Here is a 19,782-nt window from a genome sequence, read left to right on the forward strand (position 1 = left end):
TATATACAATATTTAATCACTAATCTTGACAAAATAAGATTAAGTCATAAACTCATGAACTTGAAAGTTTTGTAAAAATATGTAGTAAGTCACTAGCACATTTAGTGGGTCTTGTTATCTTTAAAAATACGATTAGTTTCTTGAAAGCTGTATTTTTAGAGAATATGAAGTTTCACAACTTCTAGTCAAGATTCACAAAAATATTTCTTTTATGAAATTTCCTTGTTACACAAGTGTTTATACACTTGTTTATTTACCAAAAATGCTTGTTCATAAAATATCCGGGTTTCAGTAAAACTAATATTTTTCGCTTGGTTCTTCCGAAAGACCACTTGTAGATCTATAGATCTACAAGTTTATAATCTTATTTTTCAAGAAAAAATATGTTTATTCAAGTTCAAGGCTTTTGAACGGATGGATACATCATCTTTCAATTTTCTAACTTTTACATCCTACTAGTTTATGTTCTTGAACATGAACTAGTTTGTCTAGATGATGATCCATCTTGTTTCTACTAACAAACAACATCAAATAATCACAACTACACAAGATCTACAAGATTTACACACATAACTTCTCTTTATCCATCTTTTATTTCTTTATGTTCAAGATTAATGTAAGTTCTTTAGAGTTTCTTAAGTTTTAACCATTCAATCAACTATTAACCACCAAAAACAAGATCAAAATGAAGATTAGAAGCACTTACTACTAGCACAAGTCTAGGGAAGAAACAAGGCGTAAAAGTGGTGGATAAAAGAAATCTAGAGCAGTTCATGAACTTTCGAGAGCACCAAGTCTACTAGTATGATCCCTTGCACCCTTGAGTATATGTAAAATGGCTAGAATGGGACTTGATGGTGGTGGTAGAGTGGTGATGGGTGGCGGCCGTGACTCAAGGAAGGAGGAGAGAAGAAGAAATTTGCTTGATGTGTGTGTTATGAGAGAAGGTGATGGTCTTTAGTGTTTATTTATAGTCCATGTCTTGTGTTTATGCAACATACATAATGCTCCTACACCTCCAACATGTTTGAATAAAATAATGAAAAGAATGTGGGGGTGTCCCCCACACCTTGTAACCGGTTCGAATGGGGGGGGGGGGTATAGGGTTGGGTTGTGATGGAACTAGTTACAATTTAGTTAGGCTCTAAAGGTGTAATTAGTGTATTGTTGTGTGGTATTTAATATAAGGTGTGTTAGGGTGTTCGGGGACCCTAACTAGCTTAGAAAAATAAAAACAATGTGTTTGGCAATATTTTTGTGTTCCGGGTATTGTCCGATTGTTCGATTGGATGTTAATCCATTAAAGTGCTAAATAAAGCTTTAAAGTATCTTTTATATTGTTTTTAGTGACACATTAAATTCCCAACACTTTGGAAAGTGTCTAGGATTATTTTGCCAAGTTTTTGCACCTTACTAGCATTGTTAAATGCTGAACTTTGGTATTTAGTGCAGAATTTTGCAAATAAAATATGTTTTAGGCACTTCCGGTCACTATAACTATCACCTAGTGACGCAGTTTTATAGTCCTCACTCCCCTACACTCCCTACTAGTGTAGTAATCTACTCCTGGCTCATTCTGGCCTCAAAAACAATGTCTGTTTAGTGCTGGCATTGTCAGCATGTTCATTGGGTTATCCGTTCACTATGCTAACTATGCTTTGTGCATCAAGTTTGTCACTAATGTTTGTGTGTAATAAATAGAGTGACAATATAAAACAGAAAGCAGTTTAACCACAATTGAAATCAAGCATAGTAATTAAGCACTAATTAAATATTAATTAATTTGTACGGACACCTAGATTTGTGAGGGTTGTCACATTCTCCCCCCGTTAAGGAAATTTCATCCTCGAAATTTGTACTACCTTAACTCCTTATGGTTACGTCACACGCGTGTGTATATGAATAATACCAAGGTAAATATTCACTAAACCGCATTAAACCTTACTCACATCAGGTGAGTTCAAGAATATATAATCACCCGAATCCTATGGGAAGAAGGTATGTACTTTTGGCCTTTGATGTCAAAGGTACATGACGTAATTGACGTATAGTCTAGTGTAATCCAGCTAGCAGGGGGTTTCGCAAAAGAGGAGTTTTGGCTGATAAGATTCTCAAATGATCGATCACAGTATGCAACGAGTACTCATAAACCATAGCATTCGCTATATGCATTTAAAATTAATAATTCAAAGGTAATAGTAAAATGATCTATCAACTCCCGAATAAATGAATGGTAAGGTTTAGTGAGTTGGCATTTTTGAATTGCGAAAGTACGCCAAATGAAATTCAAGTGAATGTGGTGTCTCATTGTAGTTGCATCGGAAATGTTTAAATGACAAGTCAAACACAAGTATATGCAATTTTGCGTGAAACGGTTGACCATGATTAGCACAAGCTACAAGTTTGAAATGACACCACAAGGTGTCGCAGTGGCATAACTCAAGTATAGTGGTGACTGAACAAATTCACCGTGTTGGAAATCAAATGATTATGTACCGAACAAGCCTGAAGATTTGATTTACACAATGTCATAGTGTTTTCAGTTGAATATGGAACATCAAAGAGCCACTGTTTCTGGTCGAAAATGAGAAAGCAATAAGTACCGCAAGGCATTCGATTTAGAACGGAGGAATCGTTCGGAGGTACATTGGGATATGAAATGAATCTACGTACCATTGTTTAGACACGCAACTGTGTTGAGATCGTTTTAATCGTGTTGAACGAAACGGATCTACAGCAAGTCAATAAACAACTAAATCCGTATATATATATATACATATATATACTAGTCACGTACCCGCGCGATGCGGCGGGAGTGGCAATTTACAATAGTATAATTGTTTACCGTTAGTTTATCCGTCGTCTCGTAATATATTGTATAGTACTTAAGTTAGTTTTCTTATTCGTGATATGATGGCACTGGTTTTTCTGTTAGTTTATCGATTCTTTGGTGATCTTCTACAAGAAGAGTACAAAACAAGGAAGTAGATGTAATTAAAAACAAGAAGAGTTCAAAATAGTCAAGTAGCTGGACAAAACAATAAAAACAAAATGTGGGGAGTCTCTTGTATCTCTTCCTGTTTTACCAATACATCCGTTCGCTTATGACTTTCTTGCATCTTCTCCTCTACTGTACCAGATTTCAACACATAAAAAAAATGTTAGACACTTACAGTGATTTAAAATAGTAATTAAAAGGTAATTTCTGGAAGCAAATAAGGCACAACATCTACTAACTTACCTTCTTTTTGATAAGGATGCGATTAATTAATCACGCAACACTTCCTGGTAGACAACATTTGATGTGTAAACTCCGCGTTGTTTGAATTCTTTGGCGAGATGTACCAACACCTTCGTACTTTGTCTTGAAATCCCTCTTGATAACGCGACATAAAGTTGTCCATGTGAAAATACAGAATCCGGTAGATAAATACCAACGTTCGGAATTGTTTGACCTTGAGCTTTATTAATCGTCATGGAAAAGCTAAGTCGAATTGGAAATTGTTTTCTTTTCAGCTTGAATGGGAACATGTCATCTTCAGAAAGGGTTAGAGGGATTCTTGGCAAAAAAACTCTTTTTCCGGCATGTTGACCAACTGCAATTTCCGCATCAATAACATTTCGCATGAAACCCTTACATATCAACCGCGTGCCATTACACAGGCCATGTGATGGATCGATATTACGTAACAATATTATTGGGCATCCAATTTTTAAATGAAGCTTATGAGGCGGCAATCCACTAACATTTAGCGAATTTAAGAACTCGACCGGATAGAAGTTGCGCTGATCGTCTTCAGCTTCATCAAAACTGTAATAAACTTTTTCCTCCCCTTGAAAAATTTCAATCATTTGATTATTAATCTCGTCAACACTATCATTTTTAGTGGACAATATTGCTCTAGAGATTATATAATCTGAAGAATATACATTATCTTCAATTGATGGAAAGATGGCATGGATCAATTCTTTTATAGCGTTTTCTTTGTTGTTGCACTGAATTGTCATGTCATCGGGTATGCGGATATAGTTTCCTTCGATTGGTTCTTCAGTTCCATCGCCGACTCTTAAAAGAAATTTAGAAAACCATGGATCTTTCAGCGCTCTCATATTTATGGTCAACCGCATCTTCTTAGTCAAAGACCAAAGAGGTGACATTCGTACGCTGGAGTCTACAATCTGTGCTCGAGTGCCACGTTTGATAACCGGCAACACCTGTCTGAAGTCACCTCCCATAACCATTATCTTTCCAACAAATGGGAGACTAACACCTATAATGTCTTGGAATGTACGATCGACTGCCTCTATCGCTTGTCGTTTAGCCATCGACGCTTCATCCCATATGATTATTTTGGCAGAGCGAATCAGTTTAGCGGCCCCACTCTGTTTTTTAATATTGCACATTGAATTATTTTCAAGATTAAGAGGAATCTTGAATCTCGAGTGAGCCGTTCTACCTCCTGGCATATTATTAGCCGCTGCACCTGATGAAGCTGTTGCGAGAGCAATAAGACCACGTGACCGAATTTCAGCAAGCAAGGCAATGTACAAAAATGTTTTTCCAGTTCCACCTGGACCATCAATAAAGAACACGCCTGGAAGATCATTATCAACATGCATCATGATCTCATCAAACACATTTTTTTGGTCCGGATTAAGTGAATGTTTGGCACTCAAGTGTTCAGGTTCCAAAACAATCCCATACTCTTCTTGTAACTCACGATAACCTGCATCTTGTAAGTTAACATCGTCAGTTATCTTAGGAAGGTCGAATTCATTGAAATTTTTACCCATGGATTGTACCAAGACACTTATTTCGGTAAGAACCATATTTTGAACTCGTTCTATACTTTGACAGTGTAACCGATGATCTTCAGATAGTGAATCAAAGTGGTCATTCCATAACTTTCGAACATCTCCAGGTTGGCAAAAAATCATTATGGTCGCAAATAACCTTCTAAGAGCATTGGGAAACTGAAACGTAGAGGCTTCTTCGAGACATTGTGATAGATATTCATCGTCTTCTATTAAGCCTAACTCAAGAGCTGCTTTCCGAAATGTCGCACACCGTTGACCATTAACTGTGCAAAGATGTTCGAAAGAAGTAGGCCCTCTGACATTTGACAAAAGTAGGCGTAAGTAGTACCTTTCTCCTTCGGCTGGATTAGCGGAAACGATACGACCTCTTTGTTTTTTACCGAAACGACGACTCCAACGGCGTGTGCTTCCATTCCAAGTATAGTGTTTTGGAAAATCTTTATACAAATGTACCCTTGCTGTTTCATCGTTTCTATTCTGATCAAAAAATGCTGTTAGCATGGTTCTCTTATCCCTTTCCCTATCAACAATATTAGGCATCAAGTCATCATCTCTAAATCTAACCATCTGATTATTTGGGAGATGAAGTTGTAAGGCTAGAACAGCAGGAAAGATTTGAGAAAGAGAGAAGGAAAAAATTCGCCACATAGCCTCTGGGGGCGATATGTAGCGTGCATCTTGAAATCTTTTTATCTCATTAATAACAACCCCTGGCTCACTTTGATCGACTTGAATAACCTGTTTGTCATGTCCTTTATAAACATACTTGAAAAGATATTTCACAGATTTTATACTTGAGCAAACTTCAACATTCATGTGGCAGTTAAACATCATCAAAAGCCTTGGGTTATATGGGACCACCCATCTATTATCAAGTGTTTGTCCTCGTAGGTCCACTTCTATCCCGGTGTCTCTCCTTCGATACAACGGATACGAATCTTCTCCTTGTGTCGTCTGTTCGTTAAATTGTCTAGGATAGTGAAAACGACAAATTTTAGGATCACCCTGCATACAAGGACTGCTTGATCGTAAATTGCCGCAAGGACCGTGAATCATGTGCTTGACAACCATCTCATGCAATCTGGGATGTGTTAGTTTGTTAGGAATTTCAGCACACACAACCTTATCATAATGGTCCGCGTTATTGATCTTGTGTTGCGGGTACATGATTAGGAGAAAATGTGCGTGCGGCAAACCCCGCTTTTGAAATTCAATGACATAGACGTATGACTTAACTTCCCCGAGGACATGTTTCTTGAAGAGTTGATCCTTAAGATCTTCTAATTTAGCCCGGAACACTCTTGAAACAAGGTCTGGACGATCTGTAGCAGTTTGACCAACATGTAAGTTATCACATATCTCAGGCCACTTAGGATTACATGTCATTGTAAGGAATACATCAGGCTTGCCGTCGTCTTGAACTAACGTCATCGCATCTAGAAACCGACGTCGCATGTCGCGAGGCCCCCCGATGAAAGATGCAGGCAACACAATTCTTTTCCCGACTCTGTTTGCATGAACCTCGCCAGTATTGACGCAATCCACAATACCTTGGTACAATTCGGCTCGAATTTTTTCCTGGTTTCTCTCACAAAATTCTAAGCGTGACGTCTCAATTTTGATGTAAACATCAACCACAAACTGCTGTAGCAGCCTACCACCGAACAAAAGCACATTATCGGTAGATCGAATCTGGAACTTGTAACAGTAGTACTCTCGCATAGCCACGGTTGTTCTACCACTTCGTGTGTTAGCCTCTGAACGATGAAGATGTATTAAAAACAAACAGTTAATAAAAATAAAACGCATTACGCTATTTTTATGATCTTCACTTAAAAAGGATAACAAATTGTTGGTACCTTCCATTTCTCCTTCGATGTTGTCATTGTTGCGAACCTCATTGATTGATACTCCTTGACGTGGTATGTTAGCATGCCAACCCGACTCACCATTAGGAAAAAATAAAGGATACGACAATGGATCGTAACAACTGAAGTACGGCTGAATAGTTTGGCTATATTCAGACCTACCGTACACTACAATACTTCGTTTATACGAAGTGATATTGTCATTACCTTCAACCCAAATACCAGCAACCTATATAATTGTGAACTATAAGTAAGTAAAATAAGCAATTATATTAAATAATTGCAATTAATATAATATATTATATATACCTCCGATGTCGTTGGTCGGTTGTACACCCTTTGGTCAAGTTCAACCGAAGTATTCAAAGTGACTCTATAGTTGTCCAGAGGTCCTAGTTCCGCAAGTCTTCTAAATGTATCGACATATGGGTTTGTAGAAAGAACGCGTGTTAAAATCTGAGTAATACGCCGATCAAGATTTGGCCATTGGAGTCTGTGATCTAACTCAGTATCAGGATCGTAAAAATACAACTGCAAGTACCTAGGAGTCCCATCCCTCGGAACTAATTGGTCGATTCTGTGATATATTCCTTTATGTGCACGAAAAGTATATACGCCGTCTCTCATATTGTTCAATGTATCATCCAATGTCACACCCATTGAGGCAAAAGAAAAATTGGTGTTATAAGCACGGATGTTTTGCCTAAACAAATCTCCAATTTCATCTTGAGACGTGAAAAGTCGGTACAATTCCTCTGGAATTTCTAAGTTTGCTAACACGGTTTTCCCACTCATACAACAAAAGGTATCAAATTCAAATTGAAATCGTTTTGCTCCACAATTAGGACATGCGGCTCGTTCCTTTAAAACACGATGCTCTCTAGGTACACCATTGTAAACAAAATTATAAGGATCATCTTCTACGCTCCCATGTTGGAGGGAAGGTTGATCAACTACTTCAGCAAATTGGGGTAATAAAGTACGCGGATGAATTTGAATACCTAAAAAAATTGGTGTATTAAGTAATGAAGGTTGTAAAAGATGTCAAGTTCGAAAAAGAAATCTTTGTTAAATAAATAGAAACCTCGTGATGTTCTATGCCTGACTACGTCAATTACATCATCTATCGGGGTTTGGTTGACTTGACTGCCATTTGAAATACGCATTCCATTATCGTTTGGTGTATTAGAACATCCTTCATTGTACTCCTTGCATTTTGTAGTAGAAACACTTGAGGCGTTCTCATTTGTTGTTTGTAGAAATTGAGTAATATTAGTTTGTAAACTTCTTAACGGTGTCCTTTCTGTTGACCTATTATTCATTAAAGATATTGATGAAGCACTTTGGGGGGCATCACCACTCCCAAATTTAGATACTTTGTTATTTTCTTTGCGTGCAGCATAGTATCTTTTTTGATACTCTTTTCGTTTTTCAGCTTTAGTAGATGCACTCGAGCTAGAAGCATGATTTCGAGGGTTTGAGAGTCCATTAGTCATTGTAAATTGAAAAAATGACAAATACCTTGCAAATTAAATAAAAGAGAGTTATCATAGATGATGAAATTCTCAAATCATAACAACATTCCAACACATAACTTAGAGAAAAACAAACCGAAGGATAACATTGAAATACATAATGATAACATTAAAATACATGACTTAAACGGAATATCATGACTTAGAGAAAAAAAAACACAAATCCTTAAAACATTGACATACATAATGATAACATTAAGTGAAAGCCAATCTAAATACTTGGTGAAACAATGGTCTGCACAAACACCGCACCCTTAAAACCTCGAAACCAAGAAACGGGATAAAAACATTCGAAGGGCTTCATATCCATTTCAATTGTAAACAACTTCCCTAATTTAGTCATCACAAACCAATTACCATTTGTCACATAATGTCTTATATCGCACCACAATGACAATGATATCGGGGGGATCGGAGGACATGATAAGACCTTAATCCAGTAATCCCCTTGTAGTGTCCATAGGTCATGCGTCATCTCAAACATGCCAGTGCTAGCAAACATGTGAAGCACATTTTTTACATTAACCAAAACACCTTGAACCATTCCATTAGAAGGAACGGGTGGAAAGCTTATCTCCTTGAACTGCTCCGAATTAACATCAAAACAAATCACCACATTCGTACCTCCAATCCAACATTCGCAAACAGTGAAATATAGAGTACCACCACAAAATGTGCCAGCTGACCAATTGAAATGAGGGCTTAGGTACTCTTGTCTTGTTATGAAAGGAATATTTCTCCAAGAGTCTACTTCCCTAGAATAAACATAGACACCAAGTACACCACTCCTACGCTTTATATGCAAGACCTTGTAATCATCGTCAGCGTCAACGTACAAACCAATGGCATCAAGGTTATTTATATAGAATCCATGAGAATCAGGGGTTGACAAACGCTTGAAAGCAGTAGTTGTTGGATTCCAAAGAAGCAGCTCGTATGTATCATTCAAGCAAACACACAACAATCCGTTCAAATGTGAAAGTATTGAGACATCATTATTTTGGTGATGGAATGGAAATGTAACTATTGAGCTTGGACCATAGTCATTGTTATTAGAGATGATTGGACGAACAGAACACGTTAGGTCGTCAATTAGTAGAACTCTCTGGTTAGATGAAACTACTGAGCGAGAACAATGTATCTTTACGAAATCTTGTGTTGACAATAACGCATACCATTGCTTACATACACTCTTAGAACGACCTACATCCTTTGCTGGCAGCCTCGTTAATATCTCAAACACGATTGTATGAGTAGGAAGGTCAGCCATGGTTATACCTTCGTTTAATACAGATAATGATTATTTAGTTGTCCAATCTAAGAAGATTATACCTTGGTGATAGATTATAAATATTTCTACAATTACATCAATATGAGGGAAACAAAAAGCAAAACACGAAACACCAAGAGAGACTTTAATATTCAACAACTAAACAAATAACAACACCAAATGTTTCTAACTTAAACACAAATTGGATAACGATCCATAATTTACATATCCCGTGCCTCGACCATATCCGGTTCGTACGTAATCGTCCTCAACTCCGTAGACTTCAAAATATTAACTGAAATAACAAATAAAATATAACTTTTATTAAACTACATGAGCCATTAGATCTAACTAATTATTAGAATGTTCATGTGTAAAGCATAACATACTATCTGGTAGATGAACCAACTTGAGACGTGATACATATATGATGGACCTTTGTTGCACGGCTCGAATGGAACGTATCACATCGGAAGGCTTCAGGGCAGACAAAAACAATTGTATTGTGTGACCACTGTATATTACGATTTTGGGTTAAAGTTCTTCTAATAATAATATTTTCTTACATATAACGTAAATATTATGTTTGTAATATGTTAATAATAAATAATAACGTACGTCTTATCTTGAAGAGAAAGTTCAAAACAACATCGATCACGTTTGCCTTCTATTATTCTCCCAACCACATCTAAAACCAAATCAGTTAAATCGTATAGACCATATGTAAAGTTTTATATATTTAATAAAAATTATAGATAGAGAATTAATATGTACCAACAATATCCATTTGAGGTCTCCTGTCATGCTTCAATTCTATAATGGAAGGGACCAATGGATATAAAGAAGCACCCCTTGGAATCGTAAGCGTAAGTGAAGAAAGCTTTGTATATTCGTTGATGACAATTTTCTTCTCGGACCAAACTAACACGTAATTCTGGTACTTTGGGCACTCAAGATAGTTGAGATTCTCAATTTGGAAATGATTCAACGAAAAAAAACCACCCATCAATGACGCGTCATTATATTTGTGTATCAAATTTTGTGGGACGAACGCAACAATTTTTTGTCTCTAAAATGAAAAGAAATTTAGTGGTGGAAAAACGCTTATATAACACAAAGTAAATTAAAATAATGTTCTTACGTGTTGATCAAGAAATATAACCACTAATCTCTTTCCATCGACGTCATGCCAAATAAACTCCACCTTAACAAAGATTATATTATACCATGCTCTATCATTTGTCAATGATGAAAATTCTTCAACGGAAAAATGATCAGACATATCCTATTAAGTGTTCAATATTAGTTAACTAAAAAAATAAAAACTCCAGAAATAAAATTTAAACTAAAACATGATTAAAATTAAACAGCAACAAATTTAAATTTAAACTAATACATAATTAAAAGTTACATAATTAAGATTCAAACTAATTCGAGAAAAAAAAAACTACAGTCATCATAAAAGTTGTTCTAAGGTTCCCAAACCATTTTTTCATCCAATGGTGGTTCGTAAACCGCCCCAGGGTCAGTTTCGTACCCTTCAGCCCAGGTCGGTAGTTCTTGTGTTTGACTGTAGTTTTCCACATAAGGGGGGTTTGAAGGTGGAGGATGCATAGGAAGTATAGGAGTGTTTGCCACCGGACGATGATGCCCCTCCTCAATTTGTAGTCCACCAAATTGTAGTTGAGCGAATGTATAGTCATACGCGCAATTCAACTCTTCATCCGTCCAACCAAATGGATCATCGTGTTCAAGGTTTGTCACCGGATGAGGGTTTGACACCGGAGGTGGGTTTGACACCGGAGGTGGGTTTGACACCGGAGGTGGGTTTGACACCAGAGTTGGGTTTGTTGATCCTTGTGGTTCAATAGGAATTGGATAACCACCACCCATACCTCTCAATTGATATTTGTTTGGAGTGATTTATAAACTGAAAAATACAATTTTGATTGTATATAAAGATCAATTTTAAAGCAAATAAAAATAGTTTGATTAAAAGGCGTTTCCTTTTTACTACAGGAAGTGGCTGAGCTTGTACACAGGACACATTTACTCTGTTTAATTGGACGGGGACGATTGATTGATAGTGTTTGAGTTCTTAAGTGTTTGACCATAAAAAAAATTCAATATCAGTCAGTAAATCAAATCTGAGAGTTCATAATGCCCACCTAACTGAGCATGCTATTGATTCAATATGTTAAGCAATATAAGAATTCATAATGGCGACTCTTGTATGTATTTCGCAAAAAAAAGTATACCCACCGTAACACCAACATATGTATACTTGTATATAAATATGTTGAAAAGTATACACACCATAACATCATTTCAGTTTTTAGTTTATCTCCAGTCACGGACATTTGTATGACAGCTCATATGTGTTGTAATCCTCCGGCTATACTTAAGTTAAAAGGCGTTTCCTTTTTACTACAGGAAGTGGCTGAGCTTGTACATAGGACACATTTACTCTGTTTTAATTGGACGGGGACGATTGATTGATAGTGCTTGTGATGATCCTTTAATTCAAGTTATTTTCTTAATCATTACTTATGTTATATATATATAGAAAAGAACAATATATATATGTATATATTAAATAAAAGATTTAACTGACTGTATAAAACGATTTAAAACGATTTAACTTTAGAAACAAATTAACAACTCAACAAAACACAAAGAAATTAGAACAAGAAATTAAAAACCTAAACGTTTAATGTGTCAAGTCCATTACAAAAAAACGTGTCAAATCTTTTTTCCATACTTTACACATACTTCACTTAGGTGAGTTGGTGACATTCTTTTTCAAAGATATTTTCATACAAGGAAAAGAACAATAACATATAACAACTAAAATAAATATTTTAACTTAATTATATGTATATGAAAGGTATGATTAATTGGTCGGGTAGATTAATAGCGGGTGTATTAATGTTGTTATTTTTGTGACTATATGCATCGTTTGTGTGATTGTGTTTATCATGCAACTAAATAATGTAGTCACTGGTGTGGAGCTGGTTGCCAAAAAAACTCCAGTCACGCACATTTGTATGACAGCTCAGCCCATCAATAGACAACAGCCTTCTTTGATCCCTACCAACACATGATGTTCATTATTTCAGAAGTTGTGATTAGCGACTATAATTACATAAATAATTTGTGGTTTTAAATTTATTTTATGAAAATATTAGTGAGATAAATCATGTTCCAGCCCACTTAAACTTTTCATTGTTGCAAACTATGTGTGTGTTGGAAGGGGGTTGTATAACCTATTCCAGGCTATACAGTGTGGACAGTTAAATCCTTTTAATTGAACCCAAAAAAGAACGAACACTAATATATTTGATATACCTGAATTATTCTTTTTTATCAAAGAACGAACACTAATATATTTAATAAAAGAACGAACACTAATATATTTGATATACCAGAAGAGGGTGATTTTGCAATATGCATACCATAAACAGCAAACAACAAATATGATAAATAAAGAAAAATATGAAACAGCAAACAGCAAATATGAAAGAAAGAAAAATAAAACCAACACATGAGTCACTGGTACATATCAACAGCCCAAAAAACAAAGAGGCAGTTAAACAAAACAGATCAAAAAACCAAGAAATTTGGAAGAACTTACAATAATGCAAGAGGCAGATGTAAAAAGCCAACAAAAAATGTGAAACCTTGATGTGAGAGCCGAGGAACAACGCAAGATCCAGATGCAAAGAGTCAATATATTCTGAAATCGAAGTAAAATAGAAGTTGTTAGATTGATGTTTTGAAGGTTTAATTGATGCAAGACTTAAAAGTAGGATTTAGTTCAACTGAGATAAACTTACAATGTGAAAGTTTAATTCGTCTGAGTTGAGTGATTGTATAGTGTTGAGCTTGATGAAGTATTTATAGAGACTGAAGCAAGCATGCTCTCTTTCACAAAACAGTAAAATGTTGCTTTACAGCTGTAGATGTAAAAGCAGTAGTCAGTTGAGTGTAGTTGAGGGTTTGTGTACTTATAGACACTGAACCAAGCAAGAGACAACAGTAAAATCTTGGATACTGATATGACTTGGTTGTTGAAAAGGTTGACATGTAAAGAAGTGGTAAGTAGTAAAAAAACAAAAAGGACAAAAGTCAAAGAAAAGCTACTGACATGACTTGCTTTTTGAATTGTTTTGGATTATAAGTTGAAGTTGGATTCTAACTAAACACACTTCACATCCAATACAAATATAACACACATAAGAAACCAAAACAGACCATCATGCTTCATGGTTAAAATAGAATAACAAAGTTAGTTTCTTTAAATACAAAAAAAGACCATTATAAAGCACACAAACTATATAGCTTTTAACCTAGATTCTTATTTCAAAATTCGAAACAACAGTAAAACAAAGCCAGTTGAATTTTTATAATATTTCAAATCTGCATAATCAAAACATAAAAACACATATAACTAATTATATCTCCACACACAAAATCTTTAATTTTTCCCCTAAATCCCCTAAAGAATCAAGCTTAAAAATACAAATATAACACACATAAGAAACCAAAACAGACCATCATGCTTCATGGTTAAAATAGAATAACAAAGTTAGTTTCTTTAAATACAAAAAAGACCATTATAAAGCACACAAATTATATAGACTACCAAAGTAATTGGATCAAACCAATCCTAAAAAAACAAAGTAACAGCAAACGGGTCAAACACTTACAAACGGGTCGATCCAATTCCGACTATGTTTATATCTAACGGGTCAAACAATAAATTAGCTAAAAAAATGTGGCAAGCAAGTCAAATAGGTCGACAGCCGTGCAAAGTGTACTTTTAGTACATAAAATTTTTGTTGTTGAAAAGGTTGACATGTAAAGAAGTGGTAAGTAGTAAAAAAACAAAAAGGACAAAAGTCAAAGAAAAGCTACTGACATGACTTGATTTTTGAATTGTCTTTGGATTATAAGTTGAAGTTGGATTCTAACTAAACACACTTCACATCCAATACAAATATAACACACATAAGAAACCAAAACAGACCATCATGCTTCATGGTTAAAATAGAATAACAAAGTTAGTTTCTTTAAATACAAAAAAGACCATTATAAAGCACACAAACTATATAGCTTTTAACCTAGATTCTTATTTCAAAATTCGAAACAACAGTAAAACAAAGCCAGTTGAATTTTTATAATATTTCAAATCTGCATAATCAAAACATAAAAACACATATAACTAATTATATCTCCACACACAAAATCTTTAATTTTTCCCCTAAATCCCCTAAAGAATCAAGCTTAAAAATACAAATATAACACACATAAGAAACCAAAACAGACCATCATGCTTCATGGTTAAAATAGAATAACAAAGTTAGTTTCTTTAAATACAAAAAAGACCATTATAAAGCACACAAATTATATAGACTACCAAAGTAATTGGATCAAACCAATCCTAAAAAAACAAAGTAACAGCAAACGGGTCAAACACTTACAAACGGGTCGATCCAATTCCGACTATGTTTATATCTAACGGGTCAAACAATAAATTAGCTAAAAAAATGTGGCAAGCAAGTCAAATAGGTCGACAGCCGTGCAAAGTGTACTTTTAGTACATAAAATTTTTGAATCAGTTTATTCAAAGTAGTATATTATAATAATGATACAAAATCTGTGCTTATATTGGACACCCTAATTATTTATCAAAACCATTCGAAACGTGTTTTGGGTCGACCTGCCCGTAGTTTTGGCCCGTTACACAGCCCGCCTAACCGGCCAAGCACCTAGCATGAAGCAATGAGAAAAAGAGCAAAAATCATACCTACTCCCATTGATGTGGGAAAGTTGTTCACCACAAGCAACTTGAAAAGATAGATTGAAATTACTACCTGCAGGAGAAGGGGCAAGAAACAAAAAGCTCATGAACAAATAAATACGTTATACGATGACAACAGGAAAGATGCATTAAATATTAAGTAAATAAAATCGGTAAATACCTTAAAAAACAAACTCCAGTCGCTTCCTTCTGCCAAGATTCTAGGTACATTACCTACTTCATTCCTTATTCAATTGAGCCGCACCAAGTTCGACGGTTGAAGCGTGTTAAGCAAACTTCAACCTACAAACCGTAGAGCTGCACAATAAGAGTATCACAATTAGTATAATTCATTGAAAATTAAAAACTGAAAACAAATTATGTGTTTGAACTTTAAACAAAGAGATGGGGTCTCACTTGACTGTCAATGTAGCACCGTATATCCTTCCATAGTCCTGTTGTTTTAAACTTCTCCTGAAATGATGTCGAAATTCCCATTTAATACAAAATTCAATGATTTTTAAAACCTTTAAACGTCAAAAACAAAATCAATTACCCCTAAACCATGTGGGGAATCAGATCGAGATGGCTAGTAGTCGAATCAGCAATTGGATCAAACCAATCCTAAAAAAACAAAGTAACAGCAAAACTACTTTTAATTAGAGAGATTCAAATTTAAATCATATTAAGCGATGACTATTTGGTATGTGCATGCACTCACCATAACTCCCATGTTGAGGCTGTCCGCCAGCCGATTCCTGTATGCTTCCTTCGCCGGTGAGCTTGCAATCGGATTCTCCTTACAAACAAAACCATAATTCAGTAACCGATTAGATCAAACAAAAAGCCCTAATTATGAAACAGAAATTACGTTTTCGTATAATTCATTGAAAATTAAAAACTGAAAACAAATTATGTGTTTGAACTTTAAACAAAGAGATGGGGTCTCACTTGACTGTCAATGTAGCACCGTATATCCTTCCATAGTCCTGTTGTTTTAAACTTCTCCTGAAATGATGTCGAAATTCCCATTTAATACAAAATTCAATGATTTTTAAAACCTTTAAACGTCAAAAACAAAATCAATTACCCCTAAACCATGTGGGGAATCAGATCGAGATGGCTAGTAGTCGAATCAGCAATTGGATCAAACCAATCCTAAAAAAACAAAGTAACAGCAAAACTACTTTTAATTAGAGAGATTCAAATTTAAATCATATTAAGCGATGACTATTTGGTATGTGCATGCACTCACCATAACTCCCATGTTGAGGCTGTCCGCCAGCCGATTCCTGTATGCTTCCTTCGCCGGTGAGCTTGCAATCGGATTCTCCTTACAAACAAAACCATAATTCAGTAACCGATTAGATCAAACAAAAAGCCCTAATTATGAAACAGAAATTACGTTTTCGTATAATTCATTGAAAATTAAAAACTGAAAACAAATTATGTGTTTGAACTTTAAACAAAGAGATGGGGTCTCACTTGACTGTCAATGTAGCACCGTATATCCTTCCATAGTCCTGTTGTTTTAAACTTCTCCTGAAATGATGTCGAAATTCCCATTTAATACAAAATTCAATGATTTTTAAAACCTTTAAACGTCAAAAACAAAATCAATTACCCCTAAACCATGTGGGGAATCAGATCGAGATGGCTAGTAGTCGAATCAGCAATTGGATCAAACCAATCCTAAAAAAACAAAGTAACAGCAAAACTACTTTTAATTAGAGAGATTCAAATTTAAATCATATTAAGCGATGACTATTTGGTATGTGCATGCACTCACCATAACTCCCATGTTGAGGCTGTCCGCCAGCCGATTCCTGTATGCTTCCTTCGCCGGTGAGCTTGCAATCGGATTCTCCTTACAAACAAAACCATAATTCAGTAACCGATTAGATCAAACAAAAAGCCCTAATTATGAAACAGAAATTACGTTTTCTCTATAAATCTCACAGAACATTAAAATAATCACAAAACCAACACAGATCTAAAAGTATTATCACACATCTAAAAGTATTATCATAGATCTAAAAGAATTATCACAGATTCACAGATCTAAAAGTATTATCACAGATCTAAAAGTATTAAAACAGATCTAAAAGTATTATCACAGATCTGACAAAGCCCTAATGCAAGAAATTAAAATTGGTCCATTCACAGATTTGACAAAGCCCTAATTATCAAACAAAAAGCCCTAATGTTGATCCATTCACAGAACATTAAAATAATCACAAAACCAACACAGATCTAAAAGTATTATCACAGATCTAAAAGTATTATCACAGATCTAAAAGTATTATCACAAATCTAAAAGTATTAAAACAGATCTAAAAGTATTATCACAGATCTGACAAAGATTAAAAAAAAACGTACAAAATAGGGTTAAAAACATGACCTGTTCCATGGATGAAAGGGGAGAAGACGGTGATGGCAAAGACAGGTTCCATGGATGAGCGGTGGAGGTGCGGTGGAGGTGCTTCAGTTATGCGGTGGAGGATCTAGGGTTTAGAAAGTGAAAGAAATGTGGAGCGGCGGATGAAATTGTGGTTGTAAACTGTGATAATACGAATATATTGGATCCATCAAACAAAAACCGGGTCAAGTAGTGTCACACCCCCAAAATCCACACGCGGAGTATCACCGCTTGGGAGCGTGACTGACCAGGATCAAGCCACCAATCATACAGAACATTGTATAAAGTAAAAGTAAATGCAATATAAACCAAACCAATTCCATATGAAAGGTGTTTCCAAAACATAAGTAAGTTGTCATTGTTTAGCGGAAACGTATTATTGTAAAACTCATAGCAAATAAATGTCAAATATCAAAAGTGTTCAATAAGATGATCAAGATCCAAGCCCCACAACGACCTGCTCCTTCCTTGTGCAAGCTCCAATATGTACCTAAGGTCCTGCAAGGCATGCAGCAGATAATCAACAAACTAGTTGAGCGAGTTCACATTTTATAGTTTAGTTTGGGTAATAGTGCGTTCGTTCAGTTAAGTTTCATATCGTATCAGTTCCATCGCGGCCTCCCAGGCATGTGTGCGAAGATTAGGTTCGTTAGTTCGCGACCATAGTCTTTACCGACCAGGGTGTGTGCGAAGGCAATTTATCAGTTCGTTCGCGACCATAGTCTTTACCGACCAGGGTGGGTGCGAAGGCAGTTGAGTAGTTCGTAAGCATCAACAGTTTAATCGTTCGTTACAGTATCAAAGTATGCACAAGTAATCATCCAACCCATTCCCACCCTGGGAACCCATGCCTTGGCTGTGTGAACTCACCTTGGTTTGCTCGGTATGCTAGGTTATGCACTCACAAGTAATTTATTCACGTCCTATCGTATGCACGTATAACAAATCAGTTCATGTTCACAACGATACGCATGCAATTTAATGTTCACATAACAGTCAGTTTGCATATCGACACAACACGTATTATTTCACAGTAGAACATCAGCTATCATTCAATTCATGGTCATCTTTCGACACATTAGAGATCTTTCGACTAACAGGTATCATAGCTATCTTTCGAACAGAATGTTATGTTTCGAACTTAATGTTATCATTCGGTCATTGCTATCCTTCGGTCAACACTATGTTTCGAACATCTAGTATCTTTCGGTATCTTTCGGTTACTACCATGTTTCGAGTAACTGATATCTTTCGATGGATATCAGTTACGTTACAAGTTTCCAAGTTTTGCTGTGATTATCAATTAACACCAATATCACAAATCAGTTAACATCAACCAGATCAAACAAGCATAATTCCCATGTTTATCAAGAACCCTAATCTGAATAACAAGATTATTTAAACTATCCAACTTACACATAGGTGTCGATTACATGAACATGTCCGATTACCATATTTAGCCGATTATCAACCTGATTAACATACATATCCAATTCGTATACAAACAATCCGGCCGATTAATCAAACAAGTTTGACCGATTTGCTAACCGATCAACAACAACATCCTAGTAATCATGACTATTCAATCCAATTATATTTGCTAAACCTAGCTTATCCGATTCATGACAACATATAAACAACATATTGCAAGACCATTGATCAATCATGAAATCATACATCATAAACAACATCACACACTAACCGGAAATCGGGGTTGCGGAAATAAAATCCTTCGAACAGGGACTAAGTCTGCTTTGCCGTCGCACACACACAAAGGAACTAGGGTTTTTCTTAGAAAATAACCATCAGTTTACATGCATCCTTATATATACGTATCACAGTAATGGGCCAAGCCCATTGGAAAGACTGGGCCGAAACATATCGAAGGATATGTTTCGTGCTCGAAGGATATGTTTCATGCTCGAAGGATATGTTTCGTGCTCGAAGGATATGTTTCGAGGTCTTCGAATCGAAGGTCATCCTTCGTGGTCCTTCGAATCCTTCGAACTGTATGACATGTTCCGATCTAGACTAAGTGTTTTAATAATAATCCTAACATTATTTTCTAC

The 19,782-nt window shown here is 35.6% G+C and overlaps 3 protein-coding genes and 3 long non-coding RNA genes across 6 annotated transcripts; all 6 read right to left on the reverse strand.

The window, feature by feature from the left end:
- Positions 1 to 3,267: 3,267 nt before the first annotated feature.
- Positions 3,268 to 8,182, reverse strand: LOC110876203. Its single transcript, XM_022124380.1, has 4 exons — positions 7,771 to 8,182; positions 6,996 to 7,687; positions 6,678 to 6,915; positions 3,268 to 6,575 (listed from the first exon to the last, which is right to left on the reverse strand). The coding sequence occupies exons 1-4, from the start codon at positions 8,180 to 8,182 to the stop codon at positions 3,268 to 3,270; spliced, it is 4,650 nt and encodes a 1,549-aa protein (XP_021980072.1).
- A 250-nt stretch (positions 8,183 to 8,432) lies between these two features.
- LOC110876204 (F-box/kelch-repeat protein At3g06240) lies at positions 8,433 to 9,491 on the reverse strand. The gene has a single exon (XM_022124381.1). It carries the CDS (start codon positions 9,489 to 9,491, stop codon positions 8,433 to 8,435), a length of 1,059 nt encoding a protein of 352 aa, XP_021980073.1.
- A 221-nt stretch (positions 9,492 to 9,712) lies between these two features.
- Positions 9,713 to 10,779, reverse strand: LOC110876205. Its single transcript, XM_022124382.2, has 5 exons — positions 10,633 to 10,779; positions 10,266 to 10,560; positions 10,110 to 10,179; positions 9,881 to 10,005; positions 9,713 to 9,786 (listed from the first exon to the last, which is right to left on the reverse strand). The coding sequence occupies exons 1-5, from the start codon at positions 10,771 to 10,773 to the stop codon at positions 9,713 to 9,715; spliced, it is 705 nt and encodes a 234-aa protein (XP_021980074.2). The 5' UTR covers positions 10,774 to 10,779.
- Positions 10,780 to 15,208: 4,429 nt separating this feature from the next.
- On the reverse strand, positions 15,209 to 16,165 carry LOC110923530. Its single transcript, XR_002584136.2, has 5 exons — positions 16,016 to 16,165; positions 15,851 to 15,918; positions 15,712 to 15,768; positions 15,476 to 15,612; positions 15,209 to 15,367 (listed from the first exon to the last, which is right to left on the reverse strand). It is a non-coding gene; the product is annotated as an uncharacterized LOC110923530 (long non-coding RNA).
- A 78-nt stretch (positions 16,166 to 16,243) lies between these two features.
- On the reverse strand, positions 16,244 to 16,699 carry LOC110926246. Its single transcript, XR_002585074.2, has 3 exons — positions 16,550 to 16,699; positions 16,385 to 16,452; positions 16,244 to 16,302 (listed from the first exon to the last, which is right to left on the reverse strand). It is a non-coding gene; the product is annotated as an uncharacterized LOC110926246 (long non-coding RNA).
- A 78-nt stretch (positions 16,700 to 16,777) lies between these two features.
- On the reverse strand, positions 16,778 to 17,772 carry LOC110923226. The gene is made up of 3 exons (XR_002583864.2): positions 17,084 to 17,772; positions 16,919 to 16,986; positions 16,778 to 16,836 (listed from the first exon to the last, which is right to left on the reverse strand). It is a non-coding gene; the product is annotated as an uncharacterized LOC110923226 (long non-coding RNA).
- Between the last annotated feature and the right edge of the window lie 2,010 nt (positions 17,773 to 19,782).

This window comes from Helianthus annuus, chromosome 4 (assembly GCF_002127325.2).
Source record: "Helianthus annuus cultivar XRQ/B chromosome 4, HanXRQr2.0-SUNRISE, whole genome shotgun sequence".
NCBI classification, from domain to species: Eukaryota; Viridiplantae; Streptophyta; class Magnoliopsida; order Asterales; family Asteraceae; genus Helianthus; species Helianthus annuus.

Bases quoted from the DNA above. Each gene is read 5' to 3' on its own strand.
- LOC110876203 (XM_022124380.1), bottom strand. From the start codon at position 8,182: ATGACTAATGGACTCTCAAACCCTCGAAATCATGCTTCTAGCTCGAGT. The intron at 7,688-7,770 runs GTTTCTATTTAT...CAATTTTTTTAG, and splicing joins CAGGCATAGAACATCACGAG to GTATTCAAATTCATCCGCGT. The intron at 6,916-6,995 runs GTATATATAATA...ACAATTATATAG, and splicing joins ACCGACCAACGACATCGGAG to GTTGCTGGTATTTGGGTTGA.
- LOC110876204 (XM_022124381.1), bottom strand. From the start codon at position 9,491: ATGGCTGACCTTCCTACTCATACAATCGTGTTTGAGATATTAACGAGG.
- LOC110876205 (XM_022124382.2), bottom strand. From the start codon at position 10,773: ATGTCTGATCATTTTTCCGTTGAAGAATTTTCATCATTGACAAATGAT. The intron at 10,561-10,632 runs GTAAGAACATTA...TTTTCATTTTAG, and splicing joins TTATATTTCTTGATCAACAC to AGACAAAAAATTGTTGCGTT. The intron at 9,787-9,880 runs GTATGTTATGCT...TTGTTATTTCAG, and splicing joins GTTGGTTCATCTACCAGATA to TTAATATTTTGAAGTCTACG.